The 25,147-nt window shown below is 42.7% G+C and overlaps 1 protein-coding gene across 22 annotated transcripts in view; it reads right to left on the bottom strand.

The window, feature by feature from the left end:
* The window catches only part of RALGPS1 (Ral GEF with PH domain and SH3 binding motif 1), a 953,479-nt gene that overhangs the window by 561,292 nt on the left and 367,040 nt on the right, over positions 1–25,147 (bottom strand). For all 22 annotated transcript variants that reach the window (XM_069748007.1, XM_069747990.1, XM_069747991.1 and 19 more), the window contains one exon: positions 11,891–12,017. In XM_069748007.1, coding sequence (XP_069604108.1) covers positions 11,891–12,017 — 127 coding nt within the window. The remainder of the gene's footprint in view (positions 1–11,890; positions 12,018–25,147) is intronic.

Genomic DNA, 25,147 nt, shown 5'->3' with positions numbered 1-25,147 from the left:
TGAAACAGTAAGAGTTTTTGCAGAGTCGAAAGTAAGAAAAGGGCGAATTCTAGAAATGTTTTTGAGATGCAGATAAGAAGAGCGAGCCAGTGATCGGACGTGGTTGGTGAATGAAAGCTCGGAATCAAGTATGACCCCAAGGCAGCGGGCATGTTGCTTTGGAGTAATGGTGAAACCGCACATGGAGATGGCAATGTCAGGCAAAGGTAGGTTAGTAGAGGGAGAAAACACGAGGAATTCAGTTTTTGACAGGTTCAGTTTCAGATAGAGGGAGGACATGATGTTAGAGACAGCAGTAAGACAATCACTGGTGTTTACTAAAAAGGCTGGCATGATAACAGGAGAAGAAGTGTATAATTGGGTGTCGTCAGCATAGAGATGGTACTGGAAACCAAATCTACTGATTGTCCAATAGGGGCAGTATACAAAGATAAGAGGAGGGGCCCTAGGAATGATCCTTGAGGAACCCCAACAGTAAGGGGAAGGTGAGAGGAGGAGGAACCAGCAAAAGATACAGTGAAGAATCGGTCAGGGAGATAGGAGAACCAGGAGAGAACAGTGTCCTTGAGGCCGATGGAGCAGAGCATAGTGAGGAGGAGCTGAAGATCCACAGTGTTGAATGCTGCAGAGAGATCCAAGAGAATTAGCATGGAGTAGTGACCATTAGATTTAGCTGTTAGTAGGTCATTAGAGACTTTAGTGAGGGCAGTTTCAGTAGCATGTAAAGAGCGGAAACCGGATTGAAGAGGGTCGAGAAGAGTTATCTGAGAGATAGCGGGTAAGACGGGAGTGGACCAGGCGTTCGAGGAGTTTAGAGATGAAGGGAAGATTAGAGACAGGTCTATAATTAGCGGATACAGTTTTGATCGAGGGATGGTTTTTTAAGTAATGGATGTATGATGGCATGCTTAAATGAGGATGGAAAAATACCGGAAGTGAGAGAAAGGTGGAATATTTTTGTTAGGTCAGAAGCGACAGCCGGGGAAAGGGATTGGAGGGGATGTGACAAAATGGGGTCACTGGTGCAAGTGGTTGGGCGAGAAGATGCAAGGAGCCTGATTACTTCTTCTTAGGTAACTGGTTCAAAGTCAGAGAGTGAACTAGATGCAGTGGAGGAGGGAGGAGAAATTAATTACTATTAATTTCAATGTTAATTTTCCTTGCTGTCCATATCTTGAGGTTTTAGAGAATTATTTCCCTGCTTCGGGTTTTGAAAAAGGTCTGGTGGAAAAAAAAAGTGCATGCCACTTCTTTGAATTGAGAGGCTATGCGCACACGGAGTACTTTGAGCCGCTTTTGGAGCAACGATGGAGACGATACTTTTCAAATTCTCTTTAAGGCCACATTCACACGTTGCGTTCTGTCCTGCGGGTTCTCCCGCAGCGGATTTGATAAATCTGCAGGGCAAACCCGCTGCGGTTATCCCTGCAGATTTATCGCGGTTTGTCCTGCGGGTTCCGCTGCGGGATTTTACCCCTACTATTGATGCTGCATATGCAGCATCAATAGTAGTGTTAAAAATAATAAAATAATTATATACTCACCCTCTGACGTCCCGATCTCCTTGGCGCTGCAGGCGGCGGTCCGGTTCCAAAGATGCTGTGCGAGAAGGACCTTCGTGACGTCACGGTCATGTGACCGTGACGTCACCGAAGGTCCTGGTCGCATAGCAAACCTGAGACCGGACGGCCGCGTGCAGCGCTGAGACTTCATAGGTGAGTATAGCTTATTTTTTATTTTAATTCTTTTTTTGTTTACCACAAATATGGTTCCCGGGGCCTGGAGGAGAGTCTCCTCTCCTCCACCCTGGGTATAACCCGCACATTATCCGCTTACTCCCCGCATGGTGTGCACAGCCCCATGCGGGAAGTAAGCGGATCACTGCATTTCTATGGGTGCAGAATCGCTGCGATTCTGCACAAAAAAGTGACAAAGGGTAAAAAATGACATCCCGAGAAGAGAGACTGACTCCCTGCCCAGAAGCAAGGAATACGTTCCCATTTAGCAGCTTGTATATACTAACAGAAAGACATTATGATTGCAGACAGACCCCAGTCTCAAACTTTCCTCTGAGCTGGCCAACGCTTGGGATCACTTCACTGGTAAATACATGCAAAACTGTGAGAGTGTCTATGTAGTATTAAGTGATTTTCTGACTATTGCAAGTTAGTAACAACATTTGCAAAGTTGAGGTGTCAACGGCATGCCAAACCCCAAACGTTCATCATTCTCGCCGACTTCAGCACATAGATTTATGCACTTGAAATAAGGGTATGATGTAATAAACCCTGGGTGAAACGGGGATATAAAGAACAGAAAGCACATATAAAATGTAACAACACAACATTTGCAAGGGCCAAAATGGATGTCCTAAGTTTAATTAGCTCCAGGGTCTTTAGCCAAGGACATTGCATATACTGTATTAGCTTGTTTATATAACCTGCAGTATATATATGCTAATTTGATGTCTTATGGACAATCTTCCTGACATTCTCAGCCAAGCCTGATAGACGCAGACACAATACGATCTATTGATTTTTTTGGCACCAAGAAATACAAAATACCCAAAGTGCCAAGGATTATAGCACTACAGCCAGCAATGCCGCAGGAGGAAAAAAATTGATCAAAATTGTTAAGATAATATATAGCACTATTTAGAAGGCTAGCGTGACGTGTTGTGTAACAATGATATTGCAACTTATGAAATATTTCCTAAGGTGTCACATTACAACCTGCGACTATCACAACTTGGTTGTTGGGTGACCCGGAACTAGGGGCTCCTTCCCTGTCCCTAACACTACCAGGCGTCAGAGCTTGCCCTGTTCCCCGGGTTACTTCTGAAGGTGAAGATGCCAGGGCAGTAAACCTTGCCTTATCTCCTGTATCTGACCCTCCCATGGAAGAGGGGAGCAACCATGCACCGCAGTACACCAACCAGAAAAGGCAACACAAACATGGGCACATGAAAATACCAGGCATACCAATATTCACTCACATATAACAGAGGAATGCACTGGGGAGAGGAGGACAGGGAGAAATTAAAAAAAAAAAAAAAGAGGAGGAAAAGAAATTATCACACTTAAAAACCCAGGCAACAGTCACAGATAAATCCACCAAACTCATTTTCATATAACCTCCAAACAACTCTCCTCTCAGCCATGCGGCATAAGCTATCTCTATGTGCTTCAGTCAGGACCAAGATTATATAGAGGATAGGAGTGGCTAACCGAGCTCAGCTGTAAGATCAGTCTCCCAACATGGCCGATTAACCCCTGTTATGCCAAAAGAAATTTACACCATTTAAAAAGAAGTTGAAGTGCTTCTTTTCAGCGCAGGAGCTAACAGACACTGGGTTCTTCTGGCTCCTCTCTGTCGCGGTGACACTGTGATAGCGACCTTCTGCATCTATGAAGCATCGTTGCAAAGGTTTCTATGTTTTCGGCTGGCTTCCTATTTTCGGTTCTGAAGTTTGACCGTTTGGGCCAGCAGTGTGGTGGCTTTACTGCTCCGGAGATCTCTAATGCTTCAAGTAGACACAGCTTTACCCAGGTAACATTAAAGGAGGCCAGAGACCCTGAAGCTGCCTGGATCCAATTGTCCAGCCAACTTCACAGCAGGGCTAACAAGCTGTAAAGTAAAGCGCTTGCAGGCATGTGCTGCTTACCTAGGAGACCGGCCACTGCTGGATAACTTCAGAGGTGGACAGTAACCTACGCAATAAACGGTAAACTATGACATTAAATATTCCTCAGTTTATTTGTATGAATCATTTTTATTGGTCACAGCAATAAAGAATAAAGGTAAATAATACAAACTGGTAAATCTGTGCAATGATAGGCAGTAGTTACAAGTTAAACAAGTGAAGCATTGTTACAACATTTAAGTCTTATAATTTAACTTTCTGATTAATAATGCTGTTGGTTATCCCGAGATTATGAGGTGTTAACAATAAAGAACAGCCGGGATAGTTGGTAACCATTGTTAAATTCCTTTGTAGTCATTTAAAAGTACAATATACAATCAAACTGGATATGAGAAAGACAAACATAGAAAGTAAGAAAGGGGAAAGAAAAGGGGTAGAAAGAAGAAGAGAGGAATGGATGAGGGTGTGGGGAATTCAGGGAAGGAGTGTGGCTGCCTCCGTACCCCAGCGACAGAACGCATGCCGAGAAACGGCCCGGAAGTGCACAAAAATAAGCTACATAATGTGTCGGGTTCTGGAAACCCAGATATCTAGTTCAGGAGTTTCCCTAAAAGCGATCCAGGGGGCCCATATCTTGTAGGTTTTTTCTACATTACCTGGTGACTGGTTTATCAGCTGCTCCATTCTGTAAATGTTATTAAGTTCTGCCACAAATTCTGTACGGGAAGGAAATTTTTGTTTCCAAAACCAAGGGATTAGATTCCTGACTGCGGTAAGAAAGTGTCTGAGGATTCCCCTCTTGAACCTAGATATCGACAAGTCACATAAAGACAGCAATGCTAGACTTGCTGAAGGTTGGATCTGTGTGTAAATATTCCTCAGTTTTTGATAACAGAGAACATTTATTATAAGGAGTAACAGTAAAATTGATTGTTTTTACGAGAATGTTGCAATTTTACTAATTTAACAAGATGAGACAAATGGAAGCCATCTTGGCCAATGCATTCAACATATCAGTCACGGCTAGGCTATAAGGGAATACATTTAACGCATACGTCATGATAAGCTATGAACAATTCATGACACATCCGGTAAGAGATGCCATTTACTTGTATTTGATACTGGAGAATTGAAAGTAATAGCAAGCACGCTGCTGAGTAAAAAGAATCTTAGAGGAAGATGGTTAAGGGTGTTTTATTCAACAACGCATTTTGCAGTCCTGTCTGATCTCTCCGTCAGGTCGGCTGCATACACGTTGTCGAATAAAAAGATCAAAACGATCTTGTTCTCTTCCTTGGGATTATTTTCCCAAACAGCTCCACCCTTCCTTAGCAGGTTATGCCACAGCAAAGGGATCTTTACACTCTCGAACAGGAGTTGTGCCTTGACACAACCAAGGAAGGTGAGCGTACATCTACCTTCACCCACTACTCCCCTTTTCCAAACACAATTGCCCTGAGTACCTCATTTATTTCCTATATTTCTTTATTTAGTTGCATTTATTATCCACAAATTACCGTGCTTCCTTAAAAATTAGATTGACCCTGAAAATAAGCCTTAGCATGATTTTACATGATTTTTGGAAGGTGCGTAAAATATAAGCCCTACTCAAAGATAAGCCCTAGTTACAGTCAGGGCCAGCGTTAAGGGAAGACAAACTGGGCGATCACCTAGAGTCCCACTCCCTTTGGAGCTCCCAGCTATTCTATTCCAAGGTTAAGACTGCTTATGGACCTTTGGTGACTTCACAGTCATGTGACAATGATGTTACTAAAGGTCTCAACTGTAGGTGTCTAGACGTACTGAACAGGAGTCAGGCTGGTATGTGGGGCCAATTTTGGGGGAAAAGCAAACTGGTCAATTACTCAGGGCCCCCACTCCCTGATGGGCCCCCAGCATTTCTATTCTGAAGTTAAGACTGCTTAAGGATCTGTCATGTGACCATGATGTCACCAAAGGCCTCGGTCATTGTTCTTGTTAGCACATTGCCTGTGGAGATGTGCTGCCGATAACATGATATGTATAGGGACAGAATATTAGTGATTGTTCTAACCCCATCAGTCTTCATCAGCATGTGTAAAAAAGTAGATTATTGTACATAAAAAAAAGGAAATAGCACAACCCCTGAAAATAAGCATTATTTGGATAAATATTGGATGAGTGGAATTGCCTCAAATCCACAGTGCGTTGTGCATACAATGTTAATCAATGGGAAATACAAAAACGCTGTGCACATGCTGCGGAAAAAAACACGTGAAATAGCAGCATTTTATTTTTCGCAACATGTCAATTCTTTGTGCGGAAACGCAGCGTTTCTGCACCCATAGACTATACATTGAGTAAGGCAAATCCACACATCAAAAAAGCATGACAATCCGCAACAAATCCACAAGTAATCCGCAAGAAATCCTCATCAATTCCGCATTAAATCAGCAAGCATTTTGGCCTGCGTTTTCTGCCAAGAGATGCAGATTCTGTACGGAAACGTCCGCAGAGCAATTCGCAACATGTGCACATACCCTAAAGGACCACATCCGGTCTAGCAAGCACTTTAATGGTGCAGCCAAAGGTCAACTCAGTATAGAAAGTCTAAAGGGGATGTCTGGAGCTGCTCACTCCTGCATTGAAGGTGAATGGGGTCGATGACATTTTTAACCCCATATACCTTTCGAGACGTGTGCATGATCGCATGTATTGTACATATGTCCTATTCTAATGACAGGATACGTGAATGATACCTGATAATTGTGAACGTGTCTCGTTAAGTATGTGGGCTTGTAACGTTATCAGCTCTTCTCACCTCCGATGTTATAGTGAGTGGCACTGGACAGCCTGATAAAATTGCTCACCAAAGTCCACATTTTCCATTCAAACACACAATTATTACATCAATGGATTCATGGATGTTATACCTCAACTCAATAAATAAGAAAAGCAGACTCTGGTTTTGCATTTTAGATCCAGTTGTAATTTGTCAAACAGACCTTTGTAGCTGTCAAACTCCATGTTTAATCATTCTGGAGAGCAAAAGGTGGACAGATCGCATTTGTAAGCAACTTGTAGTTTAGCGTAATTTCTCTTCCATACAGGGTGCAGTGAGACAAAGGCTGCATATAAACTGATTACCAGACATCACAAGGACGTAAAAGCTACAAGTCGTGTCAGATCGCACATTACTAATGCACATTCGAACTGCCGAGTTCATTCTTTTAGGAGACAGCATATAATTGATTTGAACAAGAGCAGTCACTTAAATCAAAAGTCTGCTCTAGTCATCCAGCCGCAAACTGAAAGGTAATGCAATATTTTCCAAAGTTTTGAGTGAAATATGAAAGACAGATGGCAGAGGATAGAAGCACACTGAATGGTAAGGGATCTGTGTAATCTTTCTACTGTAGGATGGCGAGTTTACATCAGAGGCAAAAAACTCCAATGGCACGATATTCAACAAATGCAAAGCTTAGATGAAAACAACTGTCAGTTAAACAGATTAATCCTTTTTTCATCGTTAGATAAATATTTTACGACTTTGGAATGCTTCAAGAGGTAGTCACCGGGAATGGTCTGCCAACAATCTTGAAGGAGTTACCAGAGATGCTTAGCACTTGTTGGCCCTTTTGCCTTGCCTCAAACTTTTGGTCTATACTGTATGCATGGCCACATTTAGACATGAAGCAAGGTTACAGCTAGATAAAATAGCAATGGGATCCCGTGGAATCATCAAATGTCCCTAGTGTCATACAATAGAATGAGCTTATTCAAAAGTTGTCCAGGGGGAATAGGGATGATCTAATTATTGTAACCAAGTCAAATTCAAGGTCTCACTTTCAGATTAATTTTGGAAAAGCTGACATCTGATTATGTTATATAACTAACTTGACCACTTTTACCCTGTTCTAGTTTGGATAAAGGTCACCCAATCCAAGATGACTTCAGACACAAAGTTGCCCAAGCACAAGGCTCTGTACAGCAGAACATAATTTACTTTGTTCTGGCATGATCAACACATCTGTTATGGTTATGTAGTTACAGAGTTGGCAGGAAAACTTTGTTTCTTTCCTTTTTCCACCTGCTCATCGGTCTCTGATCTATGGCAGTAGTCACAACACAGCCTTATTACTTGTAATTACACTTTTGTTATGGCCTTCATCCTTATTAGAGCACCAAATTAGTTTTTTTCAGTCACATGTAGACCAAAGCAACCCACTAAAGTACCTGTAAATAACATACATATGCCTTTATTTACACTCCAACATCGAAACTGCAACCCCAAGGAGTATGAATAGATGGGTTACTAATGTGCAAATGATGAAAAAATATAAATAAAATATTCCAAACCTCTTGATTTGATTAAATCTGGAGTATAAGAGCTGCAAACTGAAATCCCCACGGTTATACACCTTGTCTGAGGCAACGAAGTCTGTAAGGAATGTCTGAGAAAGGTTTTGATGCAGAATCTTCAAGATCTGCTGCTGACAGCTCCTGTGTAATCACCGACCAATGACTTCCGGATGTGCTTCAGGATGGGAGACAAGAGACGCTGCCGTCATGGCAGAGCCCGTTTAGGCCAGGCAGGCTGCTCACAGAAGTAAAAGCAATATAAGGTCCGGCATTGTCATGTTGAAAAATGTCTCCTAGGACACTTAAATTCTAATATTCACTTTTGAAAACCTTTTCTTGGCTTTGCATTAGTGCAGAGATTTCATACTGAAATCAAGATGTTGATGTTTGAAAATCTTGTTTCCATTTTTTCATCATTTGTATAAACCTGTCTATCCGTCCTGTGATTTCCATCGCTCCACGACTTTTCCTCTCTTGGTGTGCAATGTTAATTTTGAGGAGTGTATTATTACCAAATTTAGAAAGCAAAAGTGAACAAAAACAGCAAAAGGAAGCCGCGATTACCATGGGTTGTGTGGCCCGTGAAACCTCATACATTCTCTGGTTGTATAATTTATAACCCAGTGTTATTTGCGGGCGCTACCACAAATGTGCTGATCTCACTGGATTCTGACCATGAAAATCTAAGATCTTGGCTACCTAAGAAAGAAATCTAATACCAAAAACAAACTGTAGTGACTTTCTGGAAAATGTCTTTTTTTAATCCCCCCCACCACCACCACCTTACAAAAAACAAAATAATAATAAGAGTAGAACTTTTCTTACTAATCCCGTGCTGCTCCTGTGATAACATTTCCCTGGTGTTTTGGCTCATCTGGCTCCAGAGATGTGTCAACAAGACTGTGGCCAGAAGTTCCCTGCAGTGATGAAATGTTGTGTGGACAGATCACCGTTGGACCCAGGTGATCAAAGAATCATAGCACCAGTTAAACATCGGCACAGGAGTGACATGTATGGGTGAGATAACCCCAATGACCAGGCACCTTTGGGAGCATCCATATGGCAATAATTTTATATATTAGTTGATGGCCATCAAAGTTATTAAAAGAACTGAGCTAAACAATAACTTTATGCGGCCAATTTTCTGCATGTCGCTAGTCAGATGGTGATCAGTCTGACAAGCCAAAGGATTAAGAAATGAGCATTTATATGAGGTGGTAAATAACCATCACTTGACTATTCAGTCGCACCACTTGCATGTACATTTGCGATACTGCACCCGGCAGGATTGTTGTGTAGAAAATGTGTCAGATGTGAGAAACTAATAACTAGAGCGGGGGCACCACATAGGAAACGGGGATCCAACCTGGTCTATACTATACTAAGCCCTGAAAAAACAACACAAGAAATAGACCATAAAAGGGGATCACCCAAGGCAATGGATTAAATATGAAAATTACAAATTTTATTAGAATAACACTCATGGACATAGGAAACAACCACATGGAGCACACAATTAAAAGCATTTAAAATTGGTCACACATAGGACCTAGAAACATGAACAAATGGCCCATAATAGAACCCTCCTCCTAGATGCGATCCCTCCCCAAACACACTGTAATGGCTAATAATAATATATAGTACAGTGTAAGATGTCTGCATGAACAGCACTATTGGAATATAGGGTAAAGCAACACAACCTAAGAAGTATAGTTGTGACCATGATATATAATGCACCAGTCTGAATACCTCACACCAGCAGGATTACCTATGTAACACAAATAAGCAGATATGCAAAAAAAAAAAATAAAAAAATAACCTTTTTGCAATAACAAAAGACATAGACAAAAGCTTAATAAAGCATACACAGTGAATCAGATTGATCCCAAACCACACATATAGCATGTAGGTCTACTCCATTAAGGTATAGAGTTGTATATAATGCAGAGTTAGTTGTGTAGCGCTTCCACTGGTCTAGTCTAACGTGGTATATAACCTGTGCCATTAAGTTGCAAAAGCTCCCATAGTAAGAGAAATAAAAAGATCTACTGAGGAGTGAGGATTCAGATCACCAATAACAAGAAACCAGTATGCAAACCCAGGAGCTGTTCAAGCTCTGTACATAGCCAAGGGGGGTATCAACAGGAGGAGCAGAGACCCTACGCGTGTCGCCACACCAGTGGCTTCGTCAGGGGTAGCTCCTATGGAGATCCTGCGTCCTTATCTAATCGAGTAATTGCAATTTAAGCAGTTGCAGCTGTGCTGCTTACCAGAGGCCGGCATGTGTTCCATCACCCAGTGATTCCAGAGGCGGTGCTTAGTGAGCTAAGCAAACATGTGAGCCTGGAGGGCTCCCCCCCTCCTCCTACCTTCGTCACCATGCCCTTGGAGTGGTTGCCATAGCACCATGTAAATACTGCAATCCCTGGATTAACCAGTGTGCACACGTCAGGAGATTCCTCCTGCTGTGTGTCGTCACACTTTCAGTCCTGTTACCATAGTCACCAGATGTATACAGAAACTGAGGAGCACAGCAGCACCTGCAGAGTCTATACCAATATGTCTTGCCGCACCTTATCGCTTCAGTGTGAATCACACCACTACATACTGGCGGCACAGGAATATTGAACAAAAAAAAAAAAAAAAGCTCTCCCTGTTAAACGTCATACTGATTATAACGTGTTTTTGCAAGGTGATAATTAAACCGTGCATATTAACCCCAATTAATATGGGGGTCAAATGGGGTGAAACCCCATAGGCACACGCATTACTGAAATCTTAAGGAGGTTGTATCCACTTAAATTTGCCCCTTTTGTGCGCCTATGAGGAATCTTGGCATTTGTATTGAGGGTGTGATGATAAAAGATGGTAGTTATCCTCTTCTGCATATGCGCTCTGATGGGTCCACTGACTGCTGCACGGTTTAATTATCACCTTGCAAAAACACGTTATAATCAGTATGACGTTTAACAGGGAGAGCTTTTTTTTTTTTTTTTTGTTCAATATTCCTGTGCCGCCAGTATGTAGTGGTGTGATTCACACTGAAGCGATAAGGTTTTTTTTTGTTTTTTTTTTTGCATATCTGCTTATTTGTGTTACATAGGTAATCCTGCTGGTGTGAGGTATTCAGACTGGTGCATTATATATCATGGTCACAACTATACTTCTTAGGTTGTGTTGCTTTACCCTATATTCCAATAGTGCTGTTCATGCAGACATCTTACACTGTACTATATATTATTATTAGCCATTACAGTGTGTTTGGGGAGGGATCGCATCTAGGAGGAGGGTTCTATTATGGGCCATTTGTTCATGTTTCTAGGTCCTATGTGTGACCAATTTTAAATGCTTTTAATTGTGTGCTCCATGTGGTTGTTTCCTATGTCCATGAGTGTTATTCTAATAAAATTTGTAATTTTCATATTTAATCCATTGCCTTGGGTGATCCCCTTTTATGGTCTATTTCTTGTGTTGTTTTTTCAGATGTGAGAAACTCACGCATCCCATCCCCAGAACGTAATGTACCGAAATAACTGTACCTAAAATCACAGTAATCTTCAGCTAGGGAAAATCCACATTAAACAAACTCAGCTAGGTCTTCTTTATTAATAACAGCCTGCTAAACGTACAAATTCAATTTTTACTGACCAAGACATCATTGTATAGACACAGGAGCTGAATACATAACAATATGGAGAGCTATGAGATGACCTGTAAGAGTTCCCATGATAAACGAGGAGCTAAGCAGATCTCATTTCTATCATGCTTAATAAGCCTGTAATAACTTATCAACAGTGGAGTAAGGAAGCTCTCATCTACGACACACTGGTAGGTAGCTTACTATAGACATGTCTATCAAATAACTTGGGTGGCTGTGTGATTTTACCAAGTAAGAGTCTGACTTACCTAAATACGGGATGGATGGGACCATCTTTAAGCTTCGGATGTACTCTCTCGTACGCTTGTAATTATCCTCCTTTGAGAGCAGGTAATCTAATTTATCAAAAGTGGTCTTGTCCTTCCGATTCAACAGCTGAAAAATAAAACACAGCTACAAGTCAGATAAAATCAGAATAGCATATAATTATTAAAGCAAGTGTTGACTATAACAGTAATACTGTATTAGGTATTTGATAGCAGACCCAGGAGGACATTGCACGCTTGTGGGCTGGAATAACAGAATAAATAATCTTCTACATTACTGGGTCTATCCAAATAGGTCCAATGTCCAGAATTGGTGCTGGGGACACTAAACTACTGGAGTCTGGCAAGGTCAGCTGAGCTCAGATCTGTGCTAAACGCTCTGCAGCAAATTACATCACATTTGCAACATGCTAATTTTCCCAATAATGCAATGGACTCTATGATGAAGCCTTATATAAGTCAATAGTGTCTGTGGGGCTCTTCCCCTCTTTTTTACTAAAAGAACAGAAAACTCAAAACTGATGTGAGCTCATAAACATTCACATATACAGTGTTGATCATAAAACACAAGTTACTATGAACATACAGCATTGATTCCTGCCTGTGGACCAAAACTTTCTTGTGGACATTCAGTGTTGGAAAACTTTGCTCTGATTACAGTGGTTATCCCGTTCTTGGAACAAGCGCCACCCTACGTGGATCAGTTGCTAGCAACTCCAGCTATGGACAGCAGTATGGAGCCGGAGAGCAGAGCTCTGTACTCAGGTGCTACCTCCAGCTATGGACAGCAGTGTATGGAGCCGGACAGCAGAGCTCTGTATTCAGGTACTACCTCCAGCTATGGACAGCAGTGTATGGAGCCAGACAGCAGAGCTCTGTACTCAGGTACTACCTCCAGCTATGGACAGCAGTGTATGGAGATAGACAGCAGAGCTCTGTACTCAGGTACAACCTCCAGCTAGGGACCGCAGTGTATGGAGCCGGACAGCAGAGATCTGTACTCAGGTACTACGTCCAGCTATAGACAGCAGTATGGAGCCGGACAGCAGAGCTACGTACTCAGGTACTACCTCCAGCTAATGACAGCAATATGGAGCCAGACAGCAGAGTTCTGTACTCAGGTACTACCTCCAGCTATGGACAGCAGTGTATGGAGCCGGACAGCAGACCTCTGTACTCAGGTACTACCTCCTGCTATGGACAGCAGTGTATGGAGCCGGACAGCAGAGCTCTGTATTCAGGTACTACCTCCAGCTATGGACAGCAGTGTATGGAGCCAGACAGCAGAGCTAGGTACTCAGGTACTACCTCCAGCTATGGACAGCAGTGTATGGAGATAGACAGCAGAGCTCTGTACTCAGGTACAACCTCCAGCTATGGACAGCAGTGTATGGAGCCGGACAGCAGAGATCTGTACTCAGGTACTACCTCCAGCTATAGACAGCAGTATGGAGCCGGACAGCAGAGCTCTGTACTCAGGTACTACCTCCAGCTAATGACAGCAATATGGAGCCAGACAGCAGAGTTCTGTACTCAGGTACTACCTCCAGCTATGGACAGCAGTGTATGGAGCCGGACAGCAGACCTCTGTACTCAGGTACTACCTCCTGCTATGGACAGCAGTGTATGGAGCCGGACAGCAGAGCTATGTACTCAAGTACTACCTCCAGCTATGGACAGCAGTGTATGGAGCCGGACAGCAGCGCTCTGTACTCAAGTACTACCGTTAACCTCCCTATTGAATCGAATAGGAAACAAAGCTCACTGATCACAACCATCCACTGCAGAAGTTATAAACATCTGATCCATGGGGACTATCATGATCTAATATTAGTTACTGCCTAGGGATATTGTAATCCTCAAAAACGCCTTTAAGTGGTTGAAAGTATGTTACAATTCATCAGAGCAGGTAGGAACTTTCAGCCTGGAGTCCATGACGGGAGGTTTTGCAGTTTGCCTTGATGAGTGATCTGTGTGTTTCAGGTGGCAGATATTGGGCATGCTTTCAACATGTTCAATTCTTTGTTCTCACTGGACATATGTGGTGTTTTGCATTGGATTATTTTACAACACATGCAGAGTCCAGCATCTGTATAGTAAGGGAAGATGCTGTAGGACAAAGGACAAGCCTCAAAGGTGTATGGCCAACTTCAGTCTCTCTACCAGTTTTTAATCTGAAAATGTAAACAATAAAAGTTTCCATTCACTTACAGCCAGCATTAGCCTTGAAATGGTGAGGAATTATTAGTTTATACTATATATATATATTAGAAATGTACATGCCTGGAGTATACAGTGTATAGAAGCTTCATTTACACCATGGACAGCTTTTCTGTACAGTTCCCCTTAGGCTACTTTCACACTAGCGTCGGTACGGGGCCGTCGCCATGCGTCGGCCCAACGTACCGACGCAAACTGCGAAAATAATGAACAACGGGGGCAGCGGATGCAGTTTTACAACACATCCACTGCCCCATTGTAAGGTCCGGGAAGGAGGGGGTGGAGTTCCGGCCACGCATGCACGGTCGGAAATGGCGGACTCGACGCACAAAAAAACGTTACATGTAACTTAATTTGTGCCGACGGTGCATCAAAACACGACGCATCCGTCGCATGACAGATGCGACGTGTGGCCATACGTCGCCTAATGCTAGTCTATGGAGAAAAAACGCATCCTGCAAGCAACTTTTGCAGGATGCGTTTTTTCTCCAAAACGACGCATTGCGACGTCCGCCTAACGACGCTAGTGTGAAAGTAGCCTTACCTGTACTACTGCCATACTTTTATTTTATTCCTACACATTACATGAGATTTCCTCCATCCAGTTGCAATATCTCCTGCACCTACTACCTTAGATATATCAATGCCTATGGTGTCAATAGCCATGACATGAATTGGCAAAGCAAGTAGCACATAATGTACATCATTATAAATTATCAAAAATCATCCATAAATCAGATTCTGGCGTTAGGTAAAATGTTATAGATGCTCTTGGCAGACAATCAGAGGATTCTGGATTAAACGGAATTATGGGATTATCGGTGCAGATTTGGGAGCAGAGTGAGATCTTTTTATGGTGTTTACACCACTACTATAGTGGCAGCCTGAGGTCAGATTGCATTTTCTATTTCTACCTGTACAAAAGCTTTTTCTGACAGAAATGACTGATTCTACACATTTTATTCAACCATTAGCTATGCTGACAAAGGCACTGGGATTGTGCAGTTGTCAAAGACTTTGCTTACTCATTCAAATGTGGGGTAAATTAAACCTATCATCTGGCTATGACAAAGAGATGACCGCGGATGAAGCAGATTTTGCCATGTTCATTAATACCTCATTTAGTAAGAAGTATTTGCCCAAACAAGTTTGAGACTTCCTTGCGTTGCATGCATCTATTTAACTTATAAAAAGGTTTTACTCGTCAGACATGAGGTTTGTCTAGGACTCAATTGACTGAGTGAGGGGGTGAGGATAATATTTCCAAGGTCAGCTGGCAGCATTTATACATCTTCTATATAAAAAAAGAAAAAAAAATCAAATTCCATTCTAAGGGCAGCATCCAAAAATTCCCCACTTCCCATACAGATGGAACCAAATTTTGCCAACCCATAGTTACTGAAGATTGCTAAAGTAGTGGTGCGTTTAGGGCAATCCTAAACAGGACAGGTGAGAACAGATGCAGAGGGGGCACAATATGCTGCATAGACAGATATATGACACATACGATATAGGAAGATGAACAAATGGATAGTCAGCCATATGAGTTTCATAAACATTTCCTGGACACGGCCTTTTACATAATTCAACACATGCTGTTCGTATCCGCTCCTCTTACGGACCCAAAAAAAGGATTCCAGTAGATCTAGGCAGATCCTTCATGATATTCCCAGATGTCGCAGCATCACAGGAGAACAAGTTGTTCTTTCCCGAGCTTTTATTACACGTTAAGGAACACATGCTGGAGAATCCGAAGTGGAAAGTATTTCTGCTGATGTTTGTATCACTCCATAATAGTTTGGCTCGGCCTCGCTTTTTAAGACTTGTCCACATGCACAAAACAGTTCTTAGAAATAAGCAGAATGAGGAATCATAAAGATGTAAAATTACATCAGCCAGAAAGGCTCTGGGGAAAGCAGACAGCTGCTCATTCTTACATGGCAAGTGGGAATATTGTATCAGAAAGGCAGAAAGAAATGATATCAGTCACGATATTAAAGGGGAAAGTAAGAGAATCACTGCTCCATAACACATAACATCTATGGAAGGAAAAGGGGTTTTCTAGGTGTGTTGTACAGATTTATGAAAGATATGCAATAGCAGAAGTTACAAGAAGGAGCAGCTGTATATTCTACATTACAAAATATAGATATGGGATATTTTTGGTTTTAGTTTTGGGAACTGGCAATGCATGAAACTCTTCTCAGAGACACGCTGGAGAGTGATAGTGCCATTGACTGAGGAGTTCTTTCCAATGTTAGCTGAAAGGGGTCTTGTTTTCATTGGAAACACTACACACTAATCTGCAGTGGGAGTGCAATCAGTAGGCACAGCACACACCTCTGAGCCATGTCCTAGGAGATGTTCCCTATTTTGGAGCTCAGGACAACAGTAAGAAACTCATGGAGATCATTCATTTCCTTAACAGATCCCCGAGGAGAGAGTCACAATAACTACGTTATCGAACCGCTCTACAAGACAGATAGACATCTGACCATGGAGTAAAACAGTAAAGATTTGAAAATTATGTCCAATGTATTTTACTTACATACCGTAGTTAAATAAAAGCACATTAAAACCGATTAAAATCCATAAACGACATGGTTCCTATATCGCCAATAGAAGGAGAACGGTTTATGGAGTTTAGCTGCTTTTAAAGCACCGTTTTATTTATCTATCTAAGGAAGTAGAATACACTGGACATAATAAAAAAAAGTTTTACTGTTTTACACTATGGTCGAATTGCCATATAGAAGTAGCGCAAGAGGATTATTTAGACTTGTTTAGAATGGTCAGGCATTGCATTTACAATGGGATACCGCTCATACCAGATCAATACCAGGCATACTCCTTCATCCAAAAGTTTTGTTTCCACAGCTGCATAGTCATTAGGCATCATCAGGCAATAATTAGGCTATGTGCACACGTAAGAAAAGAGGTGCAGAATTTTCTGCACAAAATTCGCAGCTCCTGGCAGAATCCGCAGCCGCGGATTTGCCGTGGTTTTTATGTGGATTTTGTGCCGTTTTTACGCAGAATTGCTGCGGATTTTGTGCAGATTTTCTGCAGTTTTTGCCACTGTGGAATTTTAACATAGAAGGGTGCAGAAACGCTGCAGATCCGCACAAAAGTAGTGACATGCACTTCTTTGAAATCCGCAGGAATTTCGCACTGATTTTTCCACACCATATGCACATCTTTTTTTCCCCATTAACTAACATTGTACTGTACATCACAGTGCGGATCTGCAGCGTTTCTGCGCGGAAAAATCCGCTGCGGATACACAGCAAATCCACATCTTGTGCACATACTCTTATGCCTGACAGAGGTCCAGATTAGGGACTTAGGCTACTTTCACACTAGCGTCGGTACGGGGCCATCGCCATGCGTTGGCCTGACGTACCAACGCACGTTGTGAAAGAAATGAACAATGGGGACAGCGGATGCAGTTTTTCAACACATCCGCTGCCCCATTGTAATGTCCGGGGAGGAGGGGGCGGAGCTTCAGCTGCGCATGCGCGGTCGAAAATGGCGGACTTGACGGACAAAAAAAGTTACATGTAACTTTTTTGTGCCGAGGGTACGCCAAAACACGACGCATCCGTCGCACGACGGATGTGACGTGTGGCCATACGTCGCAATGCGTCGCTAATGCTAGTCTATGGAGAAAAAACGCATCCTGCGGGCACATTTGCAGGATGCGTTTATTCTCCAAAACGACGCATTGCGACATATGTCACACAATGCTAGTGTGAAAGTAGCCTAAAAAGAATTACCCAATAGCAACAGTGCAACGTGATCAGTGAGAATCCAAGCGGTCAGGCATCAGAGATCAGGAAGTCATCATCTATTCTGTGGATAATCTGCCCATTTGGGAATAAAAAAAATCTCAGTACCTTTAAAAAAATAATAATAATTTACTCACCCTCCCTTGGTCCAGTGCTCAGTCTCCGCCAGTGCTCCAGGTGTATAAAACTGTCTGCAGTGCTACAGCCTATCATTGAGCCTATCAACTAGAGCAGAGCCGTTGAACTCACTGAGTGACTGCAGCGTTGTGGGAGGTTGAGTAAGGAAAATTGTTTATACAAAAAAAAGGCAGCCACCGGGTGCGCAGGTTTTTTTCAAGATTTATTCCCAAATGAGCAGACTATCCACAGAATAGGTGATAACTTGCTGATCTTTGATGATGACACTGTGAGCTGTTGAGAGCTAGCACAGAGTTGGTATCGTGGGAAATCTATGATTTAGTCATTTAATTTTATGCAGGATATTGAAACATCTACAGAGATAGAAAAGCATCAAAACAAGCAACTATCCTCTTCTCTTATAGGACTGGTAGATAAAACCATTGGTGTTAACCGGGCACAAAAGCTAACTGCAGTAAACCCTCTCCTTCATGAAGGCCATACAAAACATTAGATCGCATCATCCACAAGATCAGATTTTATTTTAATTTATTCACTTTACTTACTTACATAGCACCATTAATTCAACAGGGCTTTATAGACAATCATTGCTGTCCCGATTGGGGCTCACAATCTAGATTCCTTATCTGTATGTCGTTGGTGTGTGGGAGGAAACAAGAGAACGCGGAGGAAACCCAGGCAAAGATGGGGAGAACATACAAACTCTTTGCAGATGGTGTCCTTGGTAGGATTTGAACCCAGTGCCCCAGCGCTGAAAGACTGCAGTGCTAACCACTGAGCCACCGTGCTGCCCAGATGGCATAAAACTGCCAGGACATTACTCTCAATACATTAGCACAGTGCAGCAACTGACTATTCCTGTTCTTAGAGTGGTACTTAACTACTGCCAACACACAAATCCCTCCACTTTTAGAATGACACAGACAGGAGGGCGAGACCATCTCTGCTTTTGGACTGGCATTAAACCTAGCAAGAATAGTTGATGATACACAGACTAGCGGGGAAAAAAACATAAATATAATTGCCTGCACTCCTTAACTAAGTTGAGCATCATGATCATATCTTACTTTTATATTTTGAGGATGGAGTTATGTGGATACAACTGCAAGGGTAAAATTTTATCATTTCACAACTAGAGAAGAGCGAACTTGCTCAGAGAAGATTCGCCAATCTCAAATTTGGCACAAACGTAGCACATTCAAATTTGTGTTCCAACACCAGAGCATTTTTACTACAAAAAAAAAATTGACAAAATTAGGCCAAAGTTCATTACACGATCACTTTTCTACCAAATGTTACGTACGGTGTGGTAAAGTCTAAGTGTAACACGAAGGAATGAGGGGAAGGAAGCCCAGACCCTAGGGGAAGGGTGATTGGAGACCCTTAGGCAGATCTAATAACACCCTACCGTCCCTAAATTGGTTCCTCATAAATCGTCGAGCAGGAAACCTAAGCCCTGTACCTCCCTGAGGATAGATAGGGAGGGGGTGAGATTCGTACTGGTCAGTCCCCACTGTAAACTAAAGACAAAAAGGTAGACAGACAAAGGGAATGAAATTAGCTTGAGGAGACTCAGAGAGGTAATACCAGACATCTTCAAACAGCTCCAAACGGGAAGTTAGCCGACAGCTATAGTTCCAAGTCTTCACAAGGGAAAAATGTGAATATCACCGGCGACTCGCTGCAGCAGTCTGGGAGTCCATAAACACCCAGGTCCAGGTGTGTCAACTAGAGCTGGAGGGAGGTTGCCACAAGATCCAAGAGTTAGAAGGATTAAGGTAATGCCAAACGCAGGGACCTACTCCAAGCAGATGTACAGCGACAGTGTGTTGCACCTGACACACCTGTGACACCTGAATGATGAGCGAGGAGAGATGTGATTGATGAGGGGAGGGGGTGGGGAGAGGATAGAGGAGCAGCAGATTGCTTTAGTTTTTTTTCTTAACTTTATGTGTGGAGATTCCAGCAGTCAATCAGGGCGCAGAAACCATTGTGAAGGGTTGACTCACTCAGCTACTTCCCTAGGTAGTTATAGGAACACTTCTTGTGGTGAATCACCTGCTGGTTTATTATGGAACAGCATAAACCATAGCACGGTTCAGTAAAGTAAACGTGGCCTTTCTGGAATATCGGCAAATAAAATAAAACGTATAGCAAAGTCCTTATATCTGAGGGGTTCGCCCGCTCAGACCACCACGTGTCTTCAGCTCCATCTGGAGCCACGTCTAGAGTCTCTCCTCTTCAAACCACAACAGAGAAAAAAAAATTGGCTATACATTTAACATCCCGGCCACACCCTTGAGGTGGAGATATGGTGAGTAGGCGCCCCACCCATCTCTGACTTACTCACCAACAAACCTGACCCTCATCATGGCTGATTAACTCCTTCAGCACATAGCAAGCTGGAGAGAAACGTATGTGTTTCTAGAGCACGGAAGAAAGAAATCTCAATGATACATATCTCCCCTCACATACAATGCCAGTGACAATGTCACACCATCCACAACGTCCAGATACAAGGGCTTGGGTCATTTGCCGGAAAATTAACATGTCCCTCTCCAAGAGTGGACATGTTGTTTTGGTGACATTTTCTCAGTGTAACAGTGCAGAGAGGCCGCTCCTGCTGCTGCTACTGCATAGTCAGAAAGTTATCTAGGTGGTTGTCAAATAGTTCAGATACATAGGATCGTGTGTGGCTGGGGAAAAAAAAAAAAAAAAAATATATATATATATATATATATATATATATATATATACAAATATTTTTTTTCCATGCTTATTTTTTAGGATGAATTTTGCTGTTTTGTTTATTTTTTATCCTAGGTTGGTTTTATTATGTTTTTATGATGTGATAGCTCCTCGCTGCGTTTGCTCTGCTGTCTCTTAAATGCTCTGTGTATGTGTCACCGTGCACAGGCTGTTTTTAATTATCTATTATACCTACAAATTAACATATGTAATTGTAATAGCTTTGCGATTGGTTGTTGGTTATTTAAATACTGCCTCTGTCACCACTAATAAACTGCCCGCCTGATGAAGACGGTGTTATCCGTTGAAACGCGTTGTGGTTCAAATACAACCTGGCGTTCGAGTCTTCTTTCTGCGCTCCTGAGACTCTTAAGATTGTCTACAAGCAAGTTTTGATACTTCACCATGCGCACGTCCCTTTCAACACGGTGAAGTATTAGGCAAAATTTACCCTTGTGCCGTGGATCTAACACAGTGGCAACCCAGCAGACAGCAATATTTCTAACCCTAACAATATGGCCAACAATCATGTTGTAGATAGTGCAGCAAGAAGGCCCTCAAGTGTGGGGTGTTTCCATGAGGTCCAAGTACAAGGTGAGTTGATGACAGGGTAAGGCTGTGTGCACAAGTTCAGAATTTTTCACTTTCACAAAAACGCAATAAAAACGCTTAAAAAACATGCATACATATGCATCCCATCATTTGTAATGCATTTCGCAATTTTTGTGCATATGTTGCGTTTTTCTCCACGAAAAAAACACATCGCTGTAAAAAAAACGCAGAATGTTCATAAATTTTGCAGATTTTTTGCGGATTTCCCATTATATTATTGCATTGGGAACCTCCGGAAAAAACGCAAAAAAATCAACAAAAAAACGCACAAAAAACATGCAAAAAATGCATGCGGATTTCATGCAGAAAATGTCCGGTTTTGTTCAGCAAATTTCTGCAAGAAATCCTGACGTGTGCACATAGCCTAACAGTCAAGCTTGCTTCCCCCGACCGCGAAGCACAAACAACAGAGAAGGGATCATTATTCTCTTAATCTCCTGACTGTTACCCGCCCATCACATCGTCCACCATTGTTTGTTCCTCAGCTCCTCCACCTTTACTAACAGTTTGTCTAGTACCATGAGCCCCCCTCTATCACTGTAATCCACCCTCCCATGTCCCATGCCTGTGCGACGACAGTACAAAATTTAGAGATACTGTTAACACTTCCACATCCTCCTCTTCTTCTGTGACCACCACCTTCTCCTGCAGACTATTCAAAGCATGCTCAGGCATGTACATAACTGAAAGAGTTGCTGATGATGGCAACATCAGAGCTAACCATCTTAGTAGCCATTTTGAAACTGTGCAGAAGGGTCCAGAGGTCCTTAACCTGTGCCCACTCTACAATCATGATTTGCTACACGTTCGTACTACGTTGGGCCAGACTATGCAAAATGTCACAGTTTACCAGGTGCGGTCATATTGGTCCCCCAGCCTTACCCACCCACTACCTTGACCACTTTTCTGTCTGGCTGCCGCACTTCTTGTCCTCAGAATTGACAACCATTATCCTGGGAGACTTAAAACATCCCCATAAATAGCCCCACCTCCCCAACTGCATCCCAGCATCTATTTCTAACCCTTCTTTTTTGCCTCTCACAATTTTCCACCTCTGAGACAAAGATGGTAACACCCTTGATCTAATCTTTGTCCGTCTCTGTTCAATCTGCTACCTGGATTATTCACCTCATCCCTGCTGTATCCCAAGAAATTAGGACTAACCCCAACTTACACAGTTTTAGGCGCTCTCTAAAAACACATCCGTTTAGGGCGGCCTATCACGTTCCCTAATTAAAGTCCTATTTATATACTGCTCATTCTCTACTTCTCTGAACATAATTTGCCACCAAACTCCATCGCATCCAAAAGCACTACAAATAGTGTCTGGTGACTTCCTCAGGCAGCCTTTATCTAGCCCCCATTTCCTCAAGATGGCTGGACCATCATTGTAAATATTCACCTGTACTTTTTGACATTCCAACCTCAATGTAAATTGTAAGCTCTTACAAGCAGTGTCTATTATTTTTGCTTTAATTATAGAATTATCGTTAACTATTTAACTTATGACTATTTTTTATGAACTGACTTGAAAAGCACTGCGGAATGTGTTTGTAGAATTTAAAAATAATTTTTAAAATCATAATTTTTATTAAAATTCTTTTTTGTGACAACATTAAAAACCAATAACTCAACCAAGAAAGGGACCCAGTCCCTCTTCAAAGATTATTATTATTAGGAGATTGGAGATGGTGAAGTTCAAGCTCTTAACTTTGCCATGTGTATGAGAAAACAATCTTTTACGTGACCACAACTGCACAAACGAGGGCTGGCTGCTGTTCTGACAGAGGGTGGAGTAGGGTGAACATGACGTACTGCTGTACTATAAGTGAGGTCCAGGCGGGGATGTTCTGATGGATTGAGAAAGATATGATATGCTTGGTGTCTGAGATTGGTTGAAAATATCCGGAATGTCCACTTCCGTAACAGCTGACAGGCTCTCATTCATCACGAATGTAGCGGGTAAATACTTGGAGGTTCTGCGGATGGAGACCTGTGTGAAACACGTGTCACAGTGATGGAGGATAAAGAAGCAGCAGATGTGGTTGATGGGGCGGCAGTAGTTGACGAGGCCCATTAGTCCGCATTTTAGGGTAGTGAGTTTCCCAGACTATCGCATGTTGATCGTGCATGTGCCAGTTCATGTATGTAATAGTGAATTTATTAGATTTCTTGACTCTACTCAGTCGCTTTTTATTACAAAGTTGGCAGATAAAGTGAGTTGGGTCATCCTTTGCCGTCTCTAAAAAAGGACCAGGCTAGCCATCCCTTGTCGCCCCTGAGAACGGCAGACCCACAACTGCTGCTTGCCACAGGCAGAGTTGTTCCTGTGGATGCTGTGCTTGTCATGGTTGCACCAAGCAGTGTCTGTGTGGGAAGCCGCAACATAACCCAAGTAGGTTATGTACCTCCTCTGATGAGCTACTCAGCTGTATGCCTCTGGGATCACACCAAGTGGGATCTACAACCTCATGGTCATCCTCTCTGTTCTCCCACTCCTCGCCCTGAAAATCACCCTCCTCCTCTTCCTGCTCTGACAGTACAGTACAGTCTGCATGCGCCTCAGGTATCTGAGTCTCATCAGGATCCCCTCCACCCTCAGAGGTTAACTTCTGGTGACGAGGGTCCGGATTTTGCTCTAACCCTACTGCATCTGGCCCCGGATCCAACTGAAAAAAATGTTGGCAGTCGATGCAGATGCTTTCCTCCTCTTGAGTCAGTGAATTTTTGGAGAAGACCTCTGATGCCCATGAAATAGAATATGCAAACAGCTCTGCAGACTCACCCATATGTAGTTCTCCACGGTCAGTTGGAGAGTTGTGACGTGTGGGGAAACGAGGGTAAATGGAGTGCCACTTCTGTGGATTGTACAGTGTGTGATGTTAAGATGGAGGAATAGGAGGAGAGGCCACTTGATGCAGAGCTTGCCATACACTGGAGAACATGCTCTTTCTGGCTCTCATCTACAAGGTGTACCGCTGTGCGTCTGCTGTTATGATTCGGTGACCTCGGAGCAGCATGAAAACTTTCACTGGAGTAGGTGGTCACTATACTGACCGCAATCCTGATCTTAATACCGCAACTAGAAGTAGCCGTGGAGTGTACCTAACAATCCTAGACACCTCGTCACAGTCGGAGGACTAAATACCCCTAAAGATGGAAATAGGAATACTATCTTGCCTCAGAGCAGAACCCCAAAGGATAGACAGCCTCCCACAAATATTGGCGGTGAGTCGGAGAGGAAAAACATACACAGGCAGAAAAACAGGATTTAGCACACGAGGCCACTCTAGCTAAAATAGGACAGGATAGGACAGAGTTCTGTGCGGTCAGTATTAAAACCCTTCAAAAATATCCACAGCAGAATATACAAAAACTTCCTCCATCTAACTAAAGACGTAGGAGCGTATATCTGCAACTCCAGCGAATCCTACATTCAGAGCAGGAATAATATCAAAAGCAAGCACACAGCAGTGTGCCACAGAAAAAGAAACAGACACTTACCTTTGCTGAAATGGCAGCCAAGCAGGAGTAGCCAGGCAGAGATCAATCATATCCCAAAAGACATTGACAACTGGCAAGGGCTAATGAATCCTGCACACCTAAATATCCCAGTCAGAACTGCAATTAGCAGATACCCCTGGCCAGGACTGTGACTCAGAGACAACTGCATTCCCACCTACAACCACTGGAGGGAACCCAAGAGCAGAATTCACAACAGTCTGCCAAAGAA

This window comes from Ranitomeya imitator, chromosome 2 (assembly GCF_032444005.1).
Source record: "Ranitomeya imitator isolate aRanImi1 chromosome 2, aRanImi1.pri, whole genome shotgun sequence".
NCBI lineage: Eukaryota > Metazoa > Chordata > Amphibia > Anura > Dendrobatidae > Ranitomeya > Ranitomeya imitator.
The sequence above is the reverse complement of the archived record's forward strand: the minus strand, read 5'-3'. Positions and strand labels throughout refer to the sequence as shown.